Source organism: Felis catus, chromosome A2, assembly GCF_018350175.1.
Source record: "Felis catus isolate Fca126 chromosome A2, F.catus_Fca126_mat1.0, whole genome shotgun sequence".
In the NCBI taxonomy this organism is placed as follows: domain Eukaryota; kingdom Metazoa; phylum Chordata; class Mammalia; order Carnivora; family Felidae; genus Felis; species Felis catus.
The window spans coordinates 105,811,329-105,837,657 of record NC_058369.1 but is presented as its reverse complement, the minus strand read 5'-3'; the positions used below and the strand labels follow the sequence as shown (position 1 = coordinate 105,837,657).

The following is a 26,329-nucleotide window of genomic DNA, read 5'->3' as shown; positions in this document are numbered from 1 at the left end:
TCAAAATTTCTCCCTACCAGATAATTACTAATTCCAAAATGTAAAAAAAATCATACCTTTTATAGTAAAGAGACCTCAGAGATATGATCTTATTCAAGTGATCAAAGTCAAGGTCATCAGTAATGAAAAAAATTAACACCATGTGCAAAATGATTAGGTGCAAGGAAAAGAGCTAAGTACCAGTTCTGTGAGATTTTGTTCAAAAAAATGCATGACCTGGATATAACTATGAGGAAACATTGGATAAACACTAATTGAGGGACAGCCTCCAAAAACTGGCCTATAATCTTCAAAATGATATGGCCAAGAAAGTCAAGGAAAGGAGGAATTGTTCCAGAATAAATGAGACAACCAGGTACCACAATTGATCCTGGAGTGCATCTTGTGTCATAAAGGATGTTATTGAGACAATCAGCCAACCTTGGATGAAGTTCCTGGGCTAAATTTTTTTTTCTTCTTTCTTTCTTTCTTTCTTTCTTTCTTTCTTTCTTTCTTTCTTTCTTTCTTTCTTTCTCTCCTTCCTTCCTTCCTTCCTTCCTTCCTTCCTTCCTTCCTTCTTCCTTCCTTCCTTCCTTCTTTCTTTTTTTCTTTCTTTCTCTTTCTTTCTTTCTTTCTTTCTTTCTTTCTTTCTTTCTTTCTTTCTTTCTTTTTTTTTTTCAGTTCAATTCTTACAAGTTTTCTCCAAGTTTAAAATTGTTCCAAAACTGAAAGTAAAACAAAACAGCAGAGCCTGTTGGCCCAGTAGGTTAAGCGGCCAACTCTTGGTTTCCACTCAGGTCATGATCTCAAGGTTTAGTGAGTTTGAGCCCCACGTTGGGCTCCAAGCTGACAGGGCAGAGCCTGCTTGGGATTCTCTGCCTCCCTCTATCTCTGCCCCCTCCCACTCCCTCTCTTTCTGTCTCAAAATTAACAAAGTGAATAAAAAAGTAAAACAAAACAAAACAAAAAACATTTAAAAGGCTCTTCCTTAACAATGACTCCAGGGATTATGCTAAAAGTTAAATTCATAGAAGAAATATCTGATACATTTTTATAACCAAGTTTAAATATTGAACACATAACAAGTGGTGACTAACCAGTGCCTCACCTGTAAATTACTGGTATTGTTATTATTAGTACTTAACATTCATTTAGCACCCACGTTGCTGTACATAATATGGCAAAAGTAATGGTTCCCTCAAGGAGCTGTTCTAAAAAATAAAAATGTACACATACATAGGCACATACCCAAATACAATGCTTGTAAAGGGATGGAGAGCCATGGGTCAGCTCTCATAAGGACAAAACTAGATTCAGGCCATTCCTCTCCCTTTTTTTTTTTTTTTTTTTTTTTTTTTAGGTTAAAGGCAGTACGAATCCAGGTGTTCACTCATTACCAGATTACTGCTCTGTAGTTTGAAAGGAATGACAATGACATCCTGTTTGTGGTCATGGCCAATTTAGCATTACACTACACCTGTGAAACCTGAGGCCATCAACATTTCGGCAAGGCTGTATAATTAAAGTGGTAACATGTATTACTTAGAAATATTAGTGACTTGCTGGATACACCAGAAGCCCTCTGTCCACCTGACTTTCAATTACAAATGGGGTCAGAGAAACTCAATTAAGGCAGAACCTGGAGGAACTTGTGGTAGGCTCCTTGTTGGTCCTCCTTTGGAATCAGACCTCCCTGAACATTCCTCTCTGCAGCCAGGAAGCAGAATTTTATTGCTGCCTCTTGAAAAATCTCTTTAGTTATGTCCTGTTTATTTGTGTCAGAATCTACCCTTCACTCTTGTAACACTGAGTTTTACATGAACATTTGCATATTAGTATACAGACCACAGATTGCCACATGCAGAACTGGTACAGATATAAACAATATCATATTGGAGAGTCACAGCTCATTCAAACTGCTGAAGAATCTCTGGAAACTACATCAATTGACAGAATGTCATGGATTGCAAAGATCTTCCATACAAACCCAATTAGGTCTGGGCCACTTCAGAGAAAATTTTATTGGTAATAATAATAATAATAATAATAAATAAATGCCCACTAAGGGTGGGACAAGATTCTGAACACTTAACATGTCATGGTTATTTTAATACTTACAACAACTCTAAAAGAGTATATTATTATTCATCTGATTTTATAGTTGATAATATTGTGCCGACGAGGTTAAGTAACCTATCCAAAGTTACACAGTTGATAAATGGTAAAACCAACATTTGGACCCAGTCAGTTTGGTTCCAGAAGCTAAGCTCTTCACAACGATGTCATACCTTCTCTCAGAGAGCTTTACAACTCATCACTGCCATTTCACTCTAACTTCTGTTCTATCGGATCTGAAATTCTAATATTTCAAATTCAGGGGTTTAAAAATAGTCACTCCAGGATATATAGGAATCCAGTTATTGTTCAAAATATGTGAGCTAGACACACATGATATCAAGAATCTAGGATGTATTTGAGATGGAGTTGAAACTTTAATCCAATAAGTATAAATGGCACATATTAGGGCATAGATTAATGAGTAGAATGTTATTAGCAATTTCATTTTAAGAAAAAAATGACAAAAGCATTGCCTCCCTACACCCCCCCCCAATCTATGCCCAGACTTATAGACATACATGTAGCCCAATATATGAGGAAATAAGTGATTTAAGCACTTGATATATCTAAAAATACCTCAAAAATAAGAATACCAAAGTACCTAGGAAATACCAAATTAAAGATAGAATCTGTAGTCCAGGAAACAAATTTCTCTGATCCTTTAAAAAAAAAAATATATATATATATATATATATATATATATATATATGTGTGTGTATATATATATACATATACGATTAGATAATAAAAATTGCCAAGTACTATTTTCTTTTTTACACATTCATTTATTTATTCTAAAGGTAGGGCGGGGGGAGAGGGGTGGAGAATCCCAAGCAGGGTCTGCACTGTCAGCTCGGAGCCCGAGGTGGGGCTCAACTTAGGGCTTCAACTCATGAACGCGTGAGATCATGACCTGAGCTGAAACTAAGATCTGGACACTTAATCGACTGGGCCCCAGCAAAGCACTAAATTTAATATCTTCATGCTTTCTAAAATTCTTATGCATCTGTGTATATATATGTGTGTGTTATGTGTGTGTATGTGAAATAATATTAAATGTTTGTATATAAATAGAAAGGATCCCTATTCTAAAATATTATTAACAATTGTATAGGCCATTGTTAAATGTCTCGGAAAAAAATCTCTGAACATCTTTGAAAAGAAGTTTCGGTCCAAGCAACTTTGATGTCAGTGAGCATGAACAGCGATAAGTGTTAACGTTTTCTTATTGTTTAAATTTTAACTAAGTTTTTTCTGCAGCAGCAACAGAATACAAATGCTGCTACATTTGGAGTAAATACAGTCTGAGTAGAATACAGCTCGGTTACAGAATAGTAGCTCTACCTTCTGAAATTCAAGAAGCCTGCGTTCAACCTGTAGCTCCATCTGAACAAGTTCTTTAACCACCTTAAGCCACTTTGCTCTTCTATAAAAGTGACTATTAAAACTACCTACTTAAGTAAAAGGATTCCGGAGCTATTTTTAGGTTCCAAATCTAGACATAAAAGAAACAGGATCTCAGGGAAAAGAATCTAACCTTGATATGCTTACTGCATGGCCTTCAGGGACTGAGAGAGTAAGATAAAGCAATACTCAAGCCAGTAACTAGACTTTAGATCAGGATGATAACAGTAGAAATGGAGATAAAAGGCAACTTTAGAGACATTTTAAGGGAAGGGATGACAAAATAAATAATTTTAAATATCATCCTAACAATAGGAATCCGATTATGTCAAATCCTTGAAACTCTTTAATAAGTTCCTAGAGCTTTTAGAATATTTCTTTTAATTTCCTTCAGACCAAGCTACTACTTAATAGAAACTAGAAAAGCTAGACAATTGGTGTTTTTAAGTCTATCTGAAGGGAAAAGAGAGCTGCAGAGACACTGGGGACTTAGGGGAAGGAGCCAAAAGAAAAAAGAAGCCCAGAGAGATGAACCCTTGCTTAGCTGCCAGCAACAAAAGTAAATTCTTTCTGGAGAATGACATGCTGTAGAGCCTCAAATATCACTAAAATTTTATTTACGATGTATGGTAGTCAGAAGATAAACAAAAATATAATAGGGCAAAATTTAATTAAAAAATGGAAGACAAACAAGACTCACAGATAACCAGATGTTAGTGTTATGTGACAGGCACGAATTGAGGAAACTATAAATCCCAACCAAAAGAGACACAAATGAAACCACCCCTACACATATAGTCAAATTGTAAAACCTGAACACCGAGAAAAATCTTATAAGGGGCCAGAGCATAAAAGACATACTACTCTCATGTAAGCACACACACACACACACACACACACGCACGCACACACACACACACACAAATGACACTAACAGCTGACCTCCTGATAAGAAGACAACAAAATGACATATTTTCAAGTGTCGAAAACAACAACAAAACCCACTTAAAACTATGCACGGTAAAAGTACCCTTTAAAAATAAAAGCAAAATAAGTATTTTCAGAAACCAAATATGGAAGGATTTGTTGTCACTGGATCATACTAGAGAAAATAGTAAAAGAGTTTCTTCAGGCAGAAGGAAAATTATCCCGGATTATACCTCAAGGGATTCAAGAAAAAGTAGAGAGCAAAAAGAATACGTAGGCAATAAATAAATAATTGTGTCTTAGAAGATCTCCAATGTGTATAAAATATACGACACTAACAGCCTCTTTACCACAAAGGAAGTAAATGCAGTTAAAAGTGCTCTGTTTTTCATATTTGCCCAAAAAGTAGAAATGGCAAAAGTGCTAATTTATATTCAACCTCCCTAAATCAAGGATGTATGTGGTAATTATGGCAACAAAAAAAAAGGTCAGTAGAAAACTTTATAAGTTAATAAAAAAAAAAGAATAATACTCAACAAATCAAAAAAGAAAAAGACATTTTAGAAAAACAGAAATAGTCAAACAAATGAAAAATATTATGGCAGATTTAAACAAAGATAACACTAATATGTATTTAAATATATAAAGACTGAATAAGGGGCACCTCAGTGGCTCAGCTGGTTAAATGTCCGACTTTGGCTCAGGTCATAATCTCACAGTTCCTGAGTTCGAGCCCAGCATCACACTCTGTGCTGACAGCTCAGAGCCCGGAGCCTGCTTCGGATTCTGTGTCTCCCTCTCTCTCTGTCCCTCCCCCACTAAAGCTCCGTGTCTCTCTGTCTCTCAAAAATAGATAAATGTTAAAGACAAAATAAAAGCAAACTAAATAGTCTCACTAAAACACAGTTGTCAAACTACATAAAAAGTCTTACCCCGATCTTTCAACTTCATGTCCTGCCATTTTCTCCTTTTCTCACTAGTTCTGACCCTTCAAGTCTACTCTCAGTTCTCAACTCAATTTAGTGATTGTCAGAGTCAAGGCCTTTGCATCGAAAGGCCCTCTGCCTGAAATGCTTTTCCCTCTAGTCTCTCCATAGCTCTTTGGATAGATCAGAAAAATCTTCCCAAACGACTCTATCAACAGTCAGCCCCTCCTATTGTTGTCCTTCCTCTGCCCTTTAAGTGGTGAGTATGTGCACGTGCCATGTAGCATTTTAAGCGTGAAGGATACAACAATGGATAAATTCCTTACCCTGCTGGAGCTTACTTTCTAGTGCAGAAGATAGAAACAGTACCCATCTCTGGTTTTGCTCACTGCTGTATCCCAAACACCTGGCAGCACGAGGCAGTCATTCAAATACTTCTTGAGTGAATGTTTGATGTATGTGCCAGAATCATACCAGATGACTTACAAGTCTTTCACAATATAACCCTGTAAGAGAGGGAGTATCACCATTTTAAGGTGAGAAGGCTGCAACTCAGGGAAATTAAGTAACTTGCGTTCAGTCACATAGCCAATATAGGTCAAGATCGTGGTTTTAACTCTCTGTAAAATTGAAAACAAGTACCAGAGTTTAGCATGGGGTATCGTTGACAGACTGATCCAGCAAGAGGAATGAACCATCTTTGTCCACCAAACTGAAGGACTGAAAGTGTTTGTTTATTTTATTAATCAAATGTGTCAGGGGTTTAGTCTAGATCCTTTGGCAACACCCATTTTATTTAGGTGTTGCAACTATAATACATCTGTGATTTTTCTTTATCAGACCTGGTAGTCCCAAAATAATTGGTCATGATCATGATCATTGAAGCCTGTGATATCCAAAGTTCCCATGAGGATTACAGAAAAGCAACATTGCAGGCAAGTTAGTATTTTATCTCTAAGTCTCTAACTGGTCTGTAGTTTTTCTGAGATGAGCAGGACTCCTTATCAATTTCCAGGATTCCTTCCTCCCCTTAGCATCAACTATACACACAGTCCATGGAAGGAAGAGTGTCTATTCCATATTGCCTTTCCGCTGGGCTTTCTCAGATTTCCCCTAAGCTATCCAATCTGTCTTTGAATCAAAGTTCTCAGTTTGGTTATTTTGACATCAATGTCAAACCAACAGAAAATCACACCTCATGGGGAAAAAAAAAAGGATCTAAGACAGCCAGGTAAACGTTCAACCAGCCAGTTCTATTTATGATCTCTTTATCTGCCACTAAATGTACCATCCCTCTATCATCCCCAACAAAGCAATGGTTTCTAAATCTAGCCAATGTAGGTGTGTTAAAAAGCTAGCAAGAGTTTGAAAATAAGTTACTGGCTCCATCCTCTAGATACTTGATTCAAAATGTCCCAGGTACAGTCTAGGGAGTTCTAAAAGCTCCTTAAGCCATTCTGTGGTATAGCCAGTTTGGGAAAACGTTGTTCCGGGGAACTCCATTTTGCTACTGACCCATTTCAGGGTATCTATAGATAGGTAGATAATGGATTAAGGGGGACAAGTATTTCTCATTTTAATATTTAAAAAATACATTCACCCACTGGATGCCCATGGTTTCCAATCTTACCTGCTGTTTAGTTATTCCATTTCTGCATTAAAAAGGAAACATGACTATTCATATTCATGTTGATATTACATACAGCAGCGATAGAAAGACAAGATTAAGTCCTTTTTCAACCAGACTGTTCCATAGCAGATGTCTTCCAGTGCAAAAAAACTTTTCAAAATTTTAAAGTCATTGGGGAAATCTAAACATTGAACAGATATTTGATTATTTTGAAAAAGTATTTTTTTTACATGTGATGATATTGAGATTATTTTTAAGAAGAGTGCCTATCCTGGGTGTTATATGTGAGTGGTGAATCACTAAATTGTACTCCTGAACCAGTACTGCACTATACATTAACAAGAACTTAAATAAAAACTTGAAATTAAAAAAAAACAGTGCTTATCTTTTAGAGACATAAACTATTTATAAATAAAATGTTATTTTTAGGACTTCAAAATAGTACAGGGGAGAGAGGAGAAGGTCACAGAGAAGGAGGTGGATGGAATACAGAGTAAACGAGATTGGCCAAAAATTGATAATTACTGAAACTAGATGAGAGATACTTGGGTGTTCATTAAGCTATTCTACTTTTATGTAAGTTTGAGATTTGTCATAATAAAAGGTTAAGATTTTTATTTAAAACTAGAGCATCATTGGGGCACCTGGGTGGCTCAGTCGGTTAAGCGTCCGACTTCGGCTCAGGTCATGATCTCACAGTTCGTGGGTTCAAGCCCCAGATCGGGCTCTGTGGTGACAGCTCAGAGCCTGGAGCCTGCTTCGGATTCTGTGTCTCCCTCTCTCTCTGTTCCTCCCCCACTCATGCTGTCTCTCTCTCTCCTTCAAAAATAAATAAAAACATTAAAATAAATAAATAAACACTAAAAAAATTTAAAAAAATAAAACAAAACTAGAGCATCATTGAAATGAATCAACCTCACAGTCTCTCTTCAACCACCCATTATTATTATTATTATTAATTAATGTTTATTTATATTTGAGAGAGAGAGAGAGAGCACAAAGCAGGGGAGGGGCAGAGGAGACAGAGTCTGACGCAGGATCAAGGCTGAACCCAGGAGCAGGAAGATCTTGACCTGAGCGGAAGTCTGACGCTTAACCGACTGAACCACACAGGGACCCCTAAATTTCTTTTTAATGTTTATTTATTTTTGAGAGAAAGAGACACAATGGAATAGGGGTAGGGGCAGAGAGAAGGAGACACGGAATCTGAAGCAGGCTCCAGGCTCTGAGCTGTCAGCACAGAGCCCAAGGCAGGGCTCTAACTCAGGAACTGTGAGATCATGACCTGAGCCAAAGTCGGACACTCAACCCGCTGAGCCACCCAGGCGCAACAACCACTCATTTTGAGGATGCTATACATCTTAGCACACAGTTCACAAAGCTCCTTTCCCTTATGTATATGTATAAAATGAAAGATATGTTTCTGCTGGCATGATTAAAGTTTATTCAGCTAGGTTTTATTGGATGACTACTTTAAGTCAAACATCATGCTTCTGAAAAAGCATGGTTAAAAAAGGCCTAAATCTTATGGTATTGGAATTTATCTTAACTCAACTTTTTTAGCATGATAAATGCCTGGGTTTTCTGTTAACTCAATGGTTAACTTTAGTGAAGCTCAGAATCACCTGCTGGGCTTATGAGAGCCCAGACTGCTGGGCCCAAACCCAAATTTTTACTGGAATAGAGCCTAAGAATTTGCATTTCTAGCAAGTTTCTTGGTAATGCTAATACTTCTGTTCCAGGAACCATACTTTGAGAACCCATACCAGTTTCACTCATTTAGAAGACATAAATACAGCGCACACACACACACACACACACACACACACACACACACACACAAAGATGCATTACCTGAGTTAGTCTTCAAACAGGAAGGAAAGGGGTGGGTACAATGGTCCAGATAATACTTCTATTTTGGCACTGCTTTAATTTCTTCCTTATTACAGACTCACAGAAGAGAGGGCCAAAAAAAGTATAGGCTTATTTTGGCTAATAATCCAGGATTTTCTACTCAATTTCTTTATAACCCAACGCCTAATATGGGTAATCTCAACTTCGACAAAACATAAGCAGAACACATAAAAACATGACCCCAAACTGAAATTAGAAAATAACACAGCACGCACATTTGTCCGTCATCATCCACCAGACATGCCCACAAATATTAAGTTTCCATACAAGTTTCAGCATACAAATCCCTACTCATCACTAGATAAAATTTACAAATTAATAACGATCTTGAGATATTTTGAACCACAATGTACACAGTTCCAGATTTTTAATTTCTGCGGTGTTCTATTTTGATTTATGTCTATCCCCAAAAATAACCATGATTTTAATTTTGTTTCTTACTGGGGAAGGTGAGATTATATTTGCTAAGTTGACTGGTGCTTTAGAAATTTAAGGAAATGATGTGGATTTCAAGAGAATTCACTATGTTTAGTCTTACCCAGGCTCCACTAACCTCCCATTCTGTGCCATACTGCAGGAGTGCTAAGAAAAACAAATTAGGAGCTTTCTGTGTCACATTCCTCTCCAGAATAGGTTTTAAGTACATTTATCAGAAAATATCCTGGTTATTAACAGGTATCCATTCAATGTTTACCATGTGTCAGGTATTCATTCGTTGTTTATTTAATCCTTTTAGTCAATTAAACCCAAATAGTAGGTATATGCTCATTTTACCAGTGAAGAAACTAAGGCTGAGGGCGAATAAATTGTCCAAAATGAAACTAGTAAATCGTGTATCTAAGAATCAAATTTGAATTTCTACAATCATTATCAACTGCCTCTCAACACCTAGTGATCCATATTGGTTAACAATAATAGCTACCATTTATTGAGTTCTTATGAAATAAAGAGCTAAATAGCTGACATTATTTCACTCAATTCTCTCAAAATTCTCTGTGACAGTCTTTATTTTACCAGGAGGGTACTCACATCATGAGAAGTTTCAAAGAACTTGCCAAAAGGTTACAAGTATATAGTGGGAGAGCTGGGATTTGAACCCTCACCTGACTCTGAAGCTCCACTAGCCTCCCGTGTAGTTATTCCTACAGTTCTATCTTGGGTACATACTTCAGCTGTGGTTTAGACTATTATAGCACATATTTTAATACTAATTTTATGATTATTAGTTTTAGCATGCTACATTCGTTCATATTAAGCTTTAAATACCCATCTTCGGGGTGCCTGGGTGGCTCAGTCGGTTGAGTGACCGACTTCGGCTCAGGTCATGATCTCATGGTTTGTGACTTCAAGCCCCGCATCAGTCTCTGAGCTGACGGCTCAGAGCCTGGAGCCTGCTTCTGATTCTGTGTCTCCCTCTCTCTCTGCCCCTCCCCCACTCGTGCTCTGTCTCTCTCTCTGTCTCAGAAATAAATAAACATTAAAAAAAATTTTTAAAAAATACCCATCTTCCACGAAATTTATAATGAAATTTCGCCTCTAAATTAGGATGCCCTCACTTTACTTTTGGCTGATTCTTTGAAATGAAGTGTACACTTAATATTCTAAATCTTTTATCATGGTGAAATATATATACAATATTTACTATTTTTAACAATTTTCGGACACGTAACTCAGTGGCATTAAGTACATTCACAATGTTACACAAGCATTACCACTATCCATGTAAGAATCTTCTGCTAAATTGAAACCTTAAATGTAAAATTCCAACTTCAGACGATGCTATATTCAAAGTTCCAAGTTGTATTAACTAAATGCTGAGTGTTACATCACCAAAAGTTAAAAAAAAAACAAAACATTTTTTGTGTCTTTTGCTATCACTTAAGAAACCATCGTGTTTACATTACTGATGAAATTGTTGTATTAAATAGAACCCCCGAAAACACTCTACCTAAGACCTCCCTCCAGGTCAATATGAATAATTAACCAAACACCGTTTAAGTGTCAAATGGCTTGTACAACAAAAACATTCTATGTCTTTCCCTCTGCTCAGAAACCATCAAGCTTCTACATGCTAGTCATTTTCTCTCCATACATTTATTTTTACCAGTAGCTTCACTTTTCAACTTCCAAGGCTTCATTCATTTTTCCATGACTCTTAGTAAACCTATGGTGGCTACATAAACTACACAACTCTTTTTTTTTTCCCCCTAAATGCTTATAATCCATTTGGGAATTACCCTAAACTTTTTTATATTTAACTTTCTTTGATAGTAATTTGCATTTAGAATCATCCAGTCCTTAAGGTTTGGTATTAAACCAAGTAACCTTAACTATAAGAAAATATTTTAGAAATACACTTGAGAAAAGTTGTACCTTAATAAAAAACTGGATATAAGAGCATTGTCTAAACTCTTTGGGTGTATTGTGGGAAGATTCCTACCATCCCATCATCCTATGGTATTAATAGCTAGAAAAGGTGCTGGGGAACTTCAACTTAGCAAAATGGAAAACATTACAACCAGTTTTGGAGTTGAAAATGTATTTCATAAATAAAAGCTAGTATAGTAGTGTCGCTATTTTGTTGTTCAGTTGTGCACTAAATATGAAATGCTTAGATAACATGAATTTGCTTATCAAATTCTTAGGCTACAAAATAAGGGTCAGCACGCTTAAACTTTCAAGTGATCGTTAAAACAGTACAATTTTATACAGCAAGTATATACAAAGTACCGGAAGGCTAAAAATCTAAATCCATTCCCTGTTTTTGTTTTGTTTTGTTTTTTTCAGCAAGCTTTATTAATCCATCACGGATCTAGTGATGTTTAGAGTATATCATGATTTCATTCAGAGAAAGGAAAAAAAAAAAGGTTCTCCCAGACAACAGTCTTTGGTGCCTCTGCCACACTTCAGAGAAATAAAACTACTTTAGGACTCTGTAACTCAGCTGTCAGGGTTGTTTTTACACACCTCATTAAAAGCTTCAGCAAATGGAAATACATTAAAACTCAAACACTGTTCTCCTAGTGCCTCCAGTACTTTATTCGTAGTTATTATCCACGTTTTTATAAATATAAACATTCTAAGTGAATGTCACTAGTGCAGGTACATTTAACAACGAGAGCTCCACAGGAAGCTACTTTATTTCGTGTGTAACAAGGATCGAGGTTCCGAAAACCTAACTGTACCACTAAAAACAAAACCAACCCCCAAAACAGAAAACCAAATCCAAATAAAAGCCTGTTAGCAAAGTGCAGTCCTTTTGGTTATCTTCAGAACAAACAGCTGTTGGCTTTACACGTAGAAATTATGTAGATTTGCTAATATACGATCACTGGAAATAAGTCCTTGCTTGTAGGTAAGAATCAGGTAGAGGGTTTTCCTCCTTTTAATTTAGAGGGTTTTTTGGATTCCAGTGTAAACAGCACCAGCGAATTTTCATAAAACATAGCTTTGCTACTTTCTCCTTCATTTTCTAGAACCGTAATTTTTATCAGCAGTACTGTTTCATTTCTTCCTACCTTATAATCAGGACTTGACTGCCCACATAACGCTGCTTGGATTGTAAACAAAAAATTAAAGCTCAGAGCACTTATAGGATACCTCTTACATTTTCACTCCACAGTGCATCAGGTGTTGTTTATAAAGCTTTTGCTCCTCTCAAAAGACTACAAAAATATATGAAACCACATCTGTGTTCAGCCAGCGTCAAGAAAACAAATATTTTACAACTGGAATACTTTAGAGACCATGTACTGTAATTACATCCTCTTGACTGAATTCGTCAATTGCTTTCTTCATAAATCCATACATATACCAAGCGTGTGCATTTATGATTAGTCTACGTGCCCTAATTTACGATATAAAAAAATTAAGTAACTTATTTTAGGTTCAAGTGAAAGTGCTCCTGACAATAAACTATTTCTACAACAGCCCTAAATCCCCCAAAGGGTGTTTTAAACCTGACCATGGAGAAAGATGCATAGCTACTTCTAAAAAGTAAACAACTACACACCAAAACATGCATTGTCAGGAAAACTAATTCATGCACTTGAATATGCCAATACCTTATTTTTATTATTTTAAGTTAGACCAATTTAAAACATTGCCCAGAATTAAGATAGAGCATTACATCATTTGATTCCAGAAAATGTCAAAATGCATTTGGCCAAAACTTAAAAAAACAAACACTTCCTCCTTATCCCTTACTGGTTGGACCAATGTGATCAATACAACTGTATATATATTAATCTACCTTAACATTTCCATTCATTAGCATTTCATCTTAACATACAGAGCCTTCTATTGTAATTTCCTCGTAAAGGCTTCCCCCCAAAAGATGCAAATACAAAACACTAGGCAGATACTCTTCAAAGTTTTATTTCACTAACTTCAGGTCAAATTTCCACAAGTGTTTTCTGGTCAATTTGCTATCCATGCTTGGCTTCCCAGAATGGTAGTACCAAAAGATTTGTGGGGTAGGGAGAAGAGACCATTTTAAGAAGCACTGCATTTACGCATCTTCCACAAGGCAAAAGAGTTGGGCATCTGATTGTTCAACAAAACAAAGCTTTATCAGCATCCAGGAGGGCAGGCAGGCAAACCAGGCTGTAGACACTCTTCCATTTGTCAAAACCAGACTGGAGAAAACCTACTCCACACAGATAGAAAAGGTATTACCATTCATCTCTTCTTTTTCTGTTGCCGCAACATTTTTCTTCTTTTAATTATCATATCATGTAGTTTCTCAAGTCCTTCCTTCAGTCCATCTCCTATGATTGCACAGGTGGGCTGCAAATGCCAGGGAGTGGAAGAGCTCAGTTCACCCATTGCTAACAATTTCTCAATTTCTGAGAGAGACAATGAGTTCCTCAGGTCTTGCTTGTTAGCAACTATAAGTACAGGGACTCCCTGATTTTCTGATATCCTGGTTATTTTATGAAGTTCAGTTTTGGCTTCTTCCATTCTTTCAACATCAACAGAGTCCACAACAAACACAATGCCATCTGTGCATCTGGTATATGACTTCCACAGCGGCCTTAATTTCTCCTGGCCACCTACATCCCAGAAGTGAAAGGTGACTGTTTTAGAATTTCCCAAGGTTACCTTAATTTTTTCAGTGTTAAATCCTTTGGTAGGTACAGTATTTACAAACTCATTGAACTGCAGCCTGTATAATACAGTTGTCTTTCCAGCACAGTCCAAACCCAAAATAACAATGTGAAAGGACTGAAATGAAGGCAGGCTGGACAGGATAGAAGTCTGGTCTGACAGTCCATTCCCCATTTCCAGGTGCAAATTAGTGTTCCAAATTGAAATGCTTTCTTCTTACGGCTTCAGAATTTCTCTTCCTAGGGGATCCAGCTACAAGACTGCTGAGGGGAAAAATGAATAAGTTATTCTTTGAAATACCGTACTACAACTGTTTTTCTCTCTCCCTTTCTTCTTATGTTAAGACGAGGAACTTGAAAATAAAACTTGTTTGAGTAAATAAGCCAAATGAGATCTGAAACGCACGCAAACCAAGGCAAAAGACAGAATAATCCTTGTGATTCAAATTCTTTCACAGTCATGAAAATTGCAGTAACACGTACTTCTCTACGTCCCTGGGTTCCAAATCTCAAAGACCTCATTCTGAAGATAACCTAATCACCAGTATCTGGTTCGACTTACAATAACCACAGAAGTGCCTTTTTTGGCAGAAAACTCGTAACACGTAATCCTATTTTAGGGATCTAATTCCACGTGCTTAACAGCATACCCAGGGTCACTATTATCCCCCCTTCACGAACCACCACCCCCGCCCCCCCTCGCCCCCCCTGGCAAACAGCACAGTGCTCTCACCTCCGGAACTGGAGTCTGGATCCAAATAGGAAAGCATTTGTTAGACGTTTTTCACGCACGGGGTTGTAGAGAAAAGCACCCCACGACCGCTCAGCTTAGCTCTCCACGCAGCTCTGGCAGTTGCTGCACTAGAAACCGTAGCTTCGGACTCTGACCACGCCCACTCCTCACTGCCCACCCACGAGCCCAAATCCCATTGGTCACCCGCGTCAGCACGTCCAATACACACACGCCCCAGTGCCCTAATTGGTGAGAATAACTGCCGCTCCCAGTGCGGCCGAGCAGGGCTCTCCCTCGGTCCACAGGCACCACCTGTTGCCCTTAAGTTAGAAAACAAGGCGCCCACGGAGGAAGCCGAGTGGCCCCTGCAGGTGACAAGGAGCCTCGACCGGCCGGTCAGGTCGCTGCCAGACACCTCGTTCCGCCCGCTCTGGCGCACCTGCAGCGCGGCCGGCGAACGCCGGGCCAGGGCTCCCACATCCGGGACCCACGATCACCGGCGGCGCGTTAACCCTTCGTCCGCTGGTGAAAGGTGCTCGCCGAGGCCGTGCTAACCCCCAGGCGTGAATGATTCGATGTGCGGCTCCCGCACGGGCAGGGTCACTGTCCCACCAGCACGATCCCTATACCTCGCCCCTCCGCACCCGGCCGCCTCCTCTCCCTCGGCAGGGCGTGGCCACACCAGCTGCCCGCCCCGCTGCGGCTCACCTGACTCACCGTCTTTCCTGGTCTGGACCCAGCGTCGCTCACAGCCGCTCGGGAGCGCGCTGCTACCTGTCGGAAGGCACCAGTGAGGCCCCGTTGGTGGCCGAGGGTGATACGCGGCTTCTAGGGGCGCCCGGCTGGCGCCGTGCGCCAGGCCTCCTAACGGTGCCCGGCCGATCCCTCAGCTCAGCAACCGCGGCCCCGCCCCCCTTCAGCGCGCACCCGGGAGCTGGCCATTGGGGGGCGGGCGGGAGCCCGGTCTCCTAGCAACGGCAAAACAAGGTCACGTTCGAACTGGCCTAACCCGAACCCGCCACAGGCGAGGTCGGGCGGAGCTTCCGGCTTCAGCTTCCAGAGCAGTTGCTGTCTCCGACGCTTTCTCCAGCCGGCGGGTGGCTTGAGACAGTTCCCGGCGGGTCCCACCCTGCACCGCCTATCCTCCCGGCGCCGTACGGTGTCCTCTGGGCGGTGGCCGGTGACGTACCGTCAGAGATTTCAGAAGATCCCGGACGGGCGGGCCCCTTATATAACGGGATGACGTGGGCGTGCCTCAGTAACTGGCCTGAACGTCTGGGGCAGAATGGTGTCTGAAACTCATCATCCTTTTGCAAAGCAAATAAATTCCCTCTCTCCCACACGACCCTAGCAACATCCCCGTGAGGTAGAAATATCCCGGTTTCACAAATGAGGAAATAAACTGAAACATTAAATAGGCGTTTCTATTAACCCAAGGAAAATTAGTGGAACTTAAGGTCTACTTACTAGTCATTAAATGCCTAATGCTTCCTGTTGAATAATTCTGACCCTAAATGGCAGTTGTGTGCTTGACTCATAAGTCAAGCCTGACTTAACAGGCAGTAAGGACAATTCTATGTCCTCAGGGATAGAATGGTGAAGAAATCAGACCTTGTCTCTGTCTCCTGGAATGTTGGTCTCATTGGGAGCAAAAGAGTAACCAAATTGACACATGAAAAAATTTAATTAAAAATGTGATCACTGATAATTTCAGGATACTTAGACAACATTGAAGGTGTGGTACTGGGAAAGTGTCAACAAACATCTTTTGGGTTGCGACTGTAAGAGATTGGAACTTGGAAGAATATACATGGTGCACATTAAAAACAATTTCACTTTGAAAATACAGATTGAAGTTTCCTCAAGAAATTTATGTTTCTCAACACCATCATTGCTAGTGATATTTATTACCTTTATTACTAGATTTTTTTAAAGTAACAGACATAAGGGGCAGCTGGGTGGCTCAGTCTGTTAAGCCTCCAACTTCAGTTCCAGTTGTGATCTCACAGTTCATGAGTTCTAGCCCCAGGTGGGGCTCTGTGCTGACAGTTCAGAGCCTGAAGCCTACTTTGAATTCTGTGTCTCCTCCTCTCCCTGCCCTGCCCTTCTTACACTCTGCTTCTCTCTCTCTCTCTCTCTCTCTCTCTCTCTCTCTCCTCTCTCAAAAATAAACATTAGGGGCGCCTGGGTGGCGCAGTCGGTTAAGTGTCCGACTTCAGCCAGGTCACGATCTCGCGGTCCGTGAGTTCGAGCCCCGCGTCAGGCTCTGGGCTGGTGGCTCAGAGCCTGGAGCCTCTTTCCGATTCTGTGTCTCCCTCTCTCTCTGCCCCTCCCCCGTTCATGCTCTGTCTCTCTCTGTCCCAAAAATAAATAAACGTTGAAAAAAAATTTAAAAATAAACATTAAAAAATTATTTTAAAGAATAGACATAAAACTTTATGTCTAAGTACAGTGTATATTTTCAAGACCACACCACTAATTTTGAAAATAAAGCTAGAAATCTCAAATAGCATATTACATCGAGTTGCTGAATCTAGTGTAAGCTAAAGCTTGCCTTGTTAGTTATCATTAGCCATTTACAGCCATTAGTTAGCATTAGCCATTTACAATAATCAGCAAGTAAATGATAAAGGGCTTAGTGTAATAACTAGTCTTTTCTTAGAAATTTAACAAATATTCTTTATTAAACTGGAAAAACTTGAAAATTGTCATGAAATCAAGAATTAAGAACAAGAGTCCCTAACAGCCTTGTGTTTACAATAGCTTTACAATTAAGTAGGCCTTTCCCTGTTAGTTGCAAGGGTGCATATCTGTACACTTTTCCCTGGAGAAAAAAGGAGATGGGAAAATACTAAGAGTTTCTACCCTGGCAGAATCACCTTCATGGAATTACACTTAATGCTAATAACATAGGCTTATAACTAGAACAGGGTTGGCAAACTACAGCCTGTGTGAATTTGCCTATATCAGGAGATAAGAATGGTTTTTACATGGTTAAAGGGCTGCAACAGAAAAGATAAGAATATACAATAGAGGCCACTTATGGCTCACAAAACCTAAAATATTTTCTCTCCAGCTCTTTAGAGAAAAATGATACTCCTCCTCTGTAAGTAATAACAACCATACGAAAACTGCATTAAATGATATAAAAAGCAATGGAATTAATGGAATACACCATTTACTTTGTTGCACAACCTTCCTGTAGAAGGCAAGTTCAGATATTTTATTTAGATGCTATTCCAGGAAAGTGTTCCTTTTAAGCTATAGTTCATAGGCTGCGTGTTGAGGTGCTCTGGGGTGCCTCAGGAACTCATGAGGATTCTATGGGAGATTTTAACTTTTTGAGGGAAACACAGTGCCATCTGTTGGACTCTATTAACAACTGTAACTATTAAGCTGACTGGATCTATCTACTTAAATGGAAATTTGGGATATTTCTTTGGGCCTGAGGCACCATGAAAAAGTTAGACAAGAGGTTCTGTGAACCCCTGCCTTTAGTTATGGTTTTCCAAACTTTACTAATAAGGAGAAGCATCTGGTAGTGGTTGTAAAAATATACATTCTTGGTCTCCATCACAGACCTGCCAAATGAGAATCATTAGGGAAGGAGCTAGTGATCTGTATCCAACAAGAATCTCAGGTTAAATGGTGAGACATTTTGAAGAAATACTGATCTTAAGAAATCCGTAAGCTTTCTCCTTTGAAATACAATTGAGTAATTTACCTTTTTTCTCCTTTTTGAATACCAGGACCCAGATCAAATCTGATGCCTGTAGCATTTTTCCTCTTCCATAATCTGATTTTCTATGATGTGCTTAAATTAAGCAAACACACACCGTAGCTAATGTCCTTCATGACCTTTGCACACTGTTTTCTAGGATACCTCACTTGGGCTTATAACTAGAACAGGGTTGGGTTTTCTAGGATACCTCACATAGGCTTATAACTAGTACATATTTACTGGAATCTCCCAAGTTTGAAGGTCTGGGTAAACAGAAGGCATGGGCTATGGTGGAAGGAATTGGTTCAGTGGAGGCAATAGACACACAGCACATAATTGCTACGATATACAATAGGACTTCTGAGTGGTAAAATAGAACTTATTATCAAGTCATATACTTGTACAAACTTTATCTGACAGAGTCAAGGTCAGGAAAAAATGTAATTTTAAAGCTGAATATTAAAAGAACTCAATACCAGACAAAGTGTAGGGGAAAAGAATTGCAGCTAGAAGCAACAGTACACAGAGCACGGAAGCATAACATCTATGATATGCTCAAACATCCAAAAAGAGGAGATTATAATTTCCCATAGGAAAAAAAAAAAAAAAAAGATGTGTTAGGGGGACTTTAATCCTCCATTCTCAACAATAGATAAATCACCCAGGCAGAAAATCAATGAGGAAACAGCAGTTGAACAACACCATAGACCAAATAGACCTAACAGACATATACAGAACAGTTCATCCAACAGCAGTAGAATACACATTCTTCTCAAACCCATTTGGAACATGAGTCAAGACAGATCGTATGTTAGATCACAAAACAAGTCTCAATAAATTCAGGAAGATTCAAAATACATCAAGTATCTTTTCTGACCACAATGGGATAAAATTAGAAATCACTAACAGGAGAAATACTGGAAAATTCACAAATACATGGAAATTAAATAGCATACTCTGGAACAAATAACAGATCAAAGAAGAATAAAAAAATCTAAAAAATTATGAGACAAATGAAAATGGAAACAACAGAACAAAACTTCTTAGATGCAGCAAAAGCAATTTTAAGAGGAAAGTTTATAGCTATAAATACCTACTTTAAGAAAAAATAAAAATGTCAAGTAACATTTTAACACCTCAAGTTTGGTTCAAAATATGCAAATCAATAAATGTGATATACCACATTAATAGAATTAAGAATGCAAAAAAAAAAAAAAAAGGGTGGGGCACCTGGGTGGCTCAGTCAGTTAAGTGTCTGACTTGGGCTCAGGTCATGATCTCAAGGCTTGTGAGTATGAGTCCCGCATCAGGCTTTGTGCTGACAGCTCAGAGCCTGGAGCCTGCTTTGGATTCTCTGTCTCCCTCTCTCTCTGTCCCTACCCTGCTTGTGCTCTCTTTCTCTCAAAAATAAAATAAACATTAAAAAAAAAAAAAGAATGCAAGTCATATGATCACCTCAAAAGATTCAGAAAAAGCATTTGAAAAATTTAACATCCTTTTTGATAAAAACTCTCAATAAACTGAGTATGAAGAAATGTATGTCAGCATAATAAAGGTCATATAAGACTAGCCCACAGATATATCATACCCAATGGTGAAAGGTTCAAAGCTTTTTCTCTTAAACCAGCAACAAGACAAAAGTGCCCAGTCCCATTCACCATTCCTATTCAACATAGTACTGGAAGTTCTAGACATAGCAATTAAGCAAGAAAAAGAAATAAAAGTCATCTAAATCAGAAAAGAAGAAATAAAATTGTCATGGTTTGCAGATATGATCTTATATATAGAAAACACTAAAGACTCCAGAAAAAAACCTTGCATCTAGTAAGCAAATTCAGTAAAGTTGTAGGATACAAAATCAACATAAAAAATCAGCTGTGTTTTTATACACTAGCAAACTATATAAACAAAATAAATAATCCCACTTACAATAAGACCAGAAAAATAGAATATGTAGGAATAAATTCAACTAAGAAAGCAAAAGATCTGTACACTGGGCACCTGGATGGCTCAGTGAGTTGAGCATCCAACTCTTGATTTACACTCAGGTCATGATCCCAGGGTTTCAGGCATGAGCCTGGCATTCTGCTAGTGGGCTAGTGTCGGGCTCCACACTGAACATGGAGCCTGCTTAGGATTTTATGTCTCTTCCCCTTTGCCTCTCTCCCCTGCTTGTGTGCTCTGTCTCTAAAATAAAATAAAATAAAATAAAATAAAATAAAAGTAAAATAAAATAAATAGTAAAATAATAAAAAAGATCTATACACTGAAAAGTATAAAGCACTGATGAAAGAAATTAAAGAGGACACAAATAAATGAAAAGATATTCTGTGCTCGTGGATCTCAAGAATTTATATTGTTAAAATGTTCATATTAACCCAAGCAATCAATAGACTGACTGCAATCTCTCCCCAAATTCCAATGATCTTTTTCACAAAAATAGTAAAAATAATCCTAAAATCCATATGAAGCCACAAAAGACCCCAAATAACCAAAGCAATCTTGAGAAAGAACAAAGCTTGAGGCATCACACTTTCTGTCTTCAAAGTATATTATAAAACTATAGTAATAAAACAAGTATGGCAATGCCATGAATACAGACATACAGAACACTTCTATAGAATAGAACTGAGATCCCAGAAATTGTCATGCATATGTGCTTAACTAATCTATGACAAAGGTGCCAAGAATACTCAATAGGAAAAGGACAGTCTCTTCAACAGAAGGGGATAGGAAAATTGGATATTCATTGGCTAAGAATGAAATTGGACTCTTATCCTTAAAGACTTAAATGTAAGACCTGAAACCATGAAACTTCTAGAAGAAAATAGAAGAGTCTCCTTGACACTGGTCTTGGCAATAATGTTTTAAATCTGACACTAAAAGCACAAGCAACAAAAGCAAATATCAATGAGTGGGATTACATCAAACTAAAAAGCCTCAGCACAGAAAAAGAAACAATCAACAAAATGAGAAGAAAACCTATGGACTAAGAGAAAATATTTGAAAAGTATCTATCTGATAATAGATAGACATGTGGTTAATACCCAAAATATATAAAGAACTCATACAACTCAATAGCAAAAACAAAACAAAACAAACAAAAAACCAAAAACAAACAAAAAAAACCACCATAAAACAATATAAACATTCAATTAAAATTCAATTCAGTTAAAAGTGGGTAAAGGACCTGACTGGACATTTTCCAGAGAAGACACACTAATAGCCAACTGATACACCACAAGGTGCTCAACATCACTAGTCACCAGGGAAATGTAAATCAAACTACAATGAGATATCACCTCACACTTGTTAGGATGGCTATTATGAAGATAAGAGAAAACCTGTTGGTTTGGATGGATAGAAAAGGGAACACTTATGCACTGTTGGTGGGAATGTGAATTGGTGCAGCCACTATGGAAAAGAGTATGGAGGTTCCTCAAAAAATTAAAAATAGAACTATTACATGATCCAGCAACACATTGAAATCACTGTCTTGAAGAGATATCCCCACCCCTATGTTTATTGCAGTATTATTCACAATATTAAGACATGGAAACAACCTAAGTATCGGATGATGAATGGATAAAGAAAATGTGGTATATGTATACAATTGAATATTATTCACCATAAAAAAAAAAAAAGCAAATTCTGCCATTTGCAACATGAACAAACTTGGTGGGCAATATGCTAAGTGAAATAAATCAGACAGAAAGAATAGTGTATGATACCATTTATCTGTGAATCTTAAAAAGTTGAACCCTACAGGGACTCCTGGGTGGCTCAGTCAGTAGGGTGTCCGACTTCAGCTCAGTCATATCTTGCAGTTCGTGAGTTTGAGCTGTGCTGACAGTTCAGAGCCTGAAACCTGCTTCAGATTCTGTATCTCCCTCTCTCTCTGCCCCTCCCCCACTTGTGCTGTCTCTCTCTCTCAAAAATAAAAACATTTAAAAAAATTTTTTTAATAAAAAATGTTGAACCATAGAAAAAGAGAGTACAATGGTGGTTGCTAAGCATTGGTAGGAAGGAAAAAAAGGGGAGATATTGGTCAAGGGTACAAACTTCTAGTTATAAGTTCTAAGGATCTAATGTACAGCATGGGGACTATAATTAACATAATGTATTGTTGCTTGAAACATGCTAAGAAAGTAGATCAGAAATGTTATCACCACACACACACACAGGAATGGGAACCTTGTGAGATGATGGATATTTTTACTAACTTTATTGTAGTAATCGTTTCACAATATACCAAAACCATCACATTGTACACATTAAACTTACATGATGTTACCTGTCAATTATATCTCAATAAAGCTGAGGGAAAACAGATGTGCCAGCAAAAGGATATTTTCCTGAACATCAACTGATAGAATAAAAATGGATACATTTTATGTTTCTAAAGTGTGTCAATATCATTCATATTCATGATAAACTATTCATGTTTCATAACCTTATATCAGAAAGTTTTTTTCAGCTAAACTCCATTTTGAATTGTCTCTTGAACTTCTCTACCAAAGGCCCAGAATGTTCAAAACTTAATTATCACCTTATTATTACTGTTGCTGAAATATGACCCTTCTCTTTTCGTCCTTGTTTTGGCTTATAGGAGTTCATTTAAGAGCCGCAGGTAAAATCTCAGAGCCATTTAAAAAATTCTCCTTTGTCCCCCGTACAATTAGCCACCTGTCTCTTTAATCCATTTCTTTCTTTACATTCCATTTCCAGTACTTACATCTGGTTCTTATAATGTCTCTCCTAAACTAGTTAATTTACCTCCTAACTGATTTTCCGGTTAACAGGCAGTGGCACTGGGATTTGTCCCCTATGTCTGGCACCAGTGTCTTTTCTTCTTCATTATGCTCAAGGGAGTCCTAATTTAGGCTAATTCACTTTGATCCACTACAGCACAAAGCCACGGTACAATTTTGACAAGACTTTAAAAAGAAAATGTCAGAAGTACAACCTCAGATTTACATAGAATGACTCCTAGATAAGAATTCACCAGGCCCATGGGTCCAAAACTCTCCTCATGAACTTCTTTTATGGGCAGCTTCAAGGGCGAGTTTCGCCGGGTTCTAAGTCATGAGGCAGTTTGCCATTTCTTCTGAGAGGGCCATCACATGCCTCTAGACACCTAGTCAAGACCCAGCTGCCCAAAGGCACAGTGGTGGAAAGTTATCATGCCATAACACAAACAAGGTCTACTCTCTGTGTCCCTCTGGCCTTGGACCTGTCCCTTTGGCTATGACTGACAGTGAGAATGTCCAGTGTGACAGCACCCCGGTAAGGCCATCACATCCGAACAGATGTGTCCTGATTCTGCTCTTTTTAACAAGCCCTGTGTGTTATATCTGATTTCAACAGTCCAGTCCTGTCCAGTCATTTTTACATTTCTACCCTCTTTCATGAGCATTGTGATCCTCTCCGTCACATTCACATTCTCTTGTTGGAACGCTCCAAAGCTCAGTCTTTAGGTAATCTCATCTAGCACCAGGACTTTAAACACCCTTTATTCTGCCAAATTTGTTTCCAACCCGGACCTATTCCCTGAAATCCACAACTGAGATGAATATAAACATCTCAAACAATTCCTAAACCTACTCCTCAGACTGAGCATATCCCACCCTATACATTAGCACCCAATTTACCTACTTTCTCAGAGCAAGGACTTAGGAGTCATCCTCATATACCATATCTAACCCATCCAGGGATATATACATCCAAACCAAATTACCACTTACCACCCCACTGCTGCCTTACCACCCCACACTCCAGTCCATGTCCGGTGTGTTTCTGGTCCTCTCGTGTGGTCTCTCTGCTTCTGGGGAAGGTTCTCCCCTCAGGCTCAAATGTCACCTCCTGAGAAAGGGCCAGGCTCAAATGTTACCTCCTGAGAAAGGCCATCCCGAATATCTCAAGTATCTGCCCAGAACCCCCTTCCATGGCCGCCACCATTTTCGATTCTTTACTCTGCTTTATTTCTTCTTCCTAGAATTTGTATTTGTTTACTGTGTGCCCTCACTATCTGTCCCCTTTTCCATTATAACTTCCCACAGGCAAGGAGAATGTCAATGTCATGTGCCACTCCACCCCTAGTGTCTACTGCAGGGTCTGGCACTTAGTAGGAGGTCAGAATTTATTGAATGAATGTTTCACATCCTAAGAATAATTGCTCAAACAGGAGCCAGCTGATCTCCATAAAAACAAGTGATAATCTTAAAGGCAGAACTCTACACAGAGAAAAAAGCAAAACAAATAACTTGCACATGCTGATTCTTAAACAGGCAACAGACCCTAGAGAAACAGCTTCGAATGCACCATTATGACAAAACAGAATGCTTAGCTTCCCCATTTAAAATATCTCCATTAAGTTTAGTAGTTACTTCAGTACTCCCGAAACTAGTCACCAGGTACTTGCTGTAACCAATGCAACTCATGGCGCCCTTCCAGTGGTTTTCTCAATCCCAAGAGCAGGGGGACCCAAAGTAGTGTTCAGATCCTTACAACTTTTGAGGCAGTAACTAATTATGATTTTGAAAATAATAATTTCCTCTACCTTCAAACCAAAAAAAACATAATTTTTTTACGTTTATTTATTTTTGAGAGACAAAGACAGAGCATGAGCAGGTGGAGGGGCAGAGAGAGAAGGAGACACAGAAGCCGAAGCAGGCTCCAGGCTCTGAGCTGTCAGCCCAGAGCCCAATGCGGGGCTCAAACCCACGAGCCATGACATCATGACCTGAGCCAAAGTCAGACGCTTAACTGACTGAACCACCCAGGTGCCCCTGTGGCAATCACTCTTAAAATGACTCTTTATTTTATTTAAAATATTTTCTTTTTTAATATTTATGTATTTTTGAGGGATGGGGAGGGGCAGAGAGACGGAGACAGAAGATCTAAAGCAGGATCCGTGCTCTCAGCACAGAGCCCGACATGGGGCCAAACTCATGAGCTGTGAGTACATGATCTGATCCAAAGTCAGACACTTAGCCGACTGAGACACCCAGGCGCCCCTTGAAATGACTGTTTAGAACAACCACGTATAATTAAAGTGCTTCTCCTTTTGCCAAACACGGAATAAGGGATTTAGATAACTAATTTCAAATTCTCTAATCTAAACTGGACCTCTGTGTAGTTAGGAAAATTAGTTATTACCCAGAATAGAATTGATATCATAGCACTTTGGGGCATTTTAATTAAGACAAAACAACACTTTAATATCTAATGAAAGGATACATAGCAGAAATATTGCCTCATATCCTCCCCCATTATTGAAGAATCCCTAACAGTTTAAGGTATCTTTAAATGAGTTTTATGAATATACATAAAACAAACAATAGATTAGTTCTCTTTGCAAGAAACCATCTAGTAAGTAATTTTATTAGGACAATTTAGAAAAACTATGGCCTAATATCCTAGAGAAAATGAGAAGAGAAAGTTCTGTTACATTACTCTTGAGCCCATTTTTATTTGTTTATTAATTCCCTTACTAAAACACCAATTTCATAAACAGTTTTTAGAGCAGTAGTCTAGTACTAGAATAGATATTTAGAAAACCACAGTTGATCTTTGCCCTAATGGTATGTGCGAGTGTGTGTGTGTGTGTGTGTGTGTGTGTGTGTCTGCATGTGAGTATATCCGTGTGAGTGTGTGTGAGTGGGTATATGTGAGTTTGTATAACAGCATTAGAGTAGTTGACCGGGTGAGGCAAGTTATAATGTGGAAGGGAGGCAACGAAGAAGTCAAGTAATCAAATATGATTTATAATCCTGAGGAAGGAATGAGTTATTTACGATGCAACTTTTTCATTGTCTTACATTTAGCATTTAAGGGAAGACTGAAGTGTGGTTTATTTTAAAATTATAA

The 26,329-nt window shown here is 38.6% G+C and overlaps 1 protein-coding gene across 6 annotated transcripts; it reads right to left on the bottom strand.

The window, feature by feature from the left end:
- Positions 1–13,259: 13,259 nt before the first annotated feature.
- On the bottom strand, positions 13,260–15,596 carry ARL4A (ADP ribosylation factor like GTPase 4A). 6 transcript variants are annotated; one of them, XM_006929219.4, is made up of 2 exons: positions 15,457–15,596; positions 13,260–14,270 (listed from the first exon to the last, which is right to left on the bottom strand). In XM_006929219.4, the coding sequence occupies exon 2, from the start codon at positions 14,179–14,181 to the stop codon at positions 13,579–13,581; it is 603 nt and encodes a 200-aa protein (XP_006929281.1). In that variant the 5' UTR covers positions 14,182–14,270; positions 15,457–15,596; the 3' UTR covers positions 13,260–13,578. The 6 variants fall into 6 exon arrangements, with proteins under 6 accessions (XP_006929281.1, XP_006929282.1, XP_006929284.1 ...); XM_006929220.4 differs by having other exon boundaries at positions 13,260–14,267; XM_006929222.4 differs by having other exon boundaries at positions 13,260–14,267; positions 15,448–15,590.
- Positions 15,597–26,329: the final 10,733 nt, after the last annotated feature.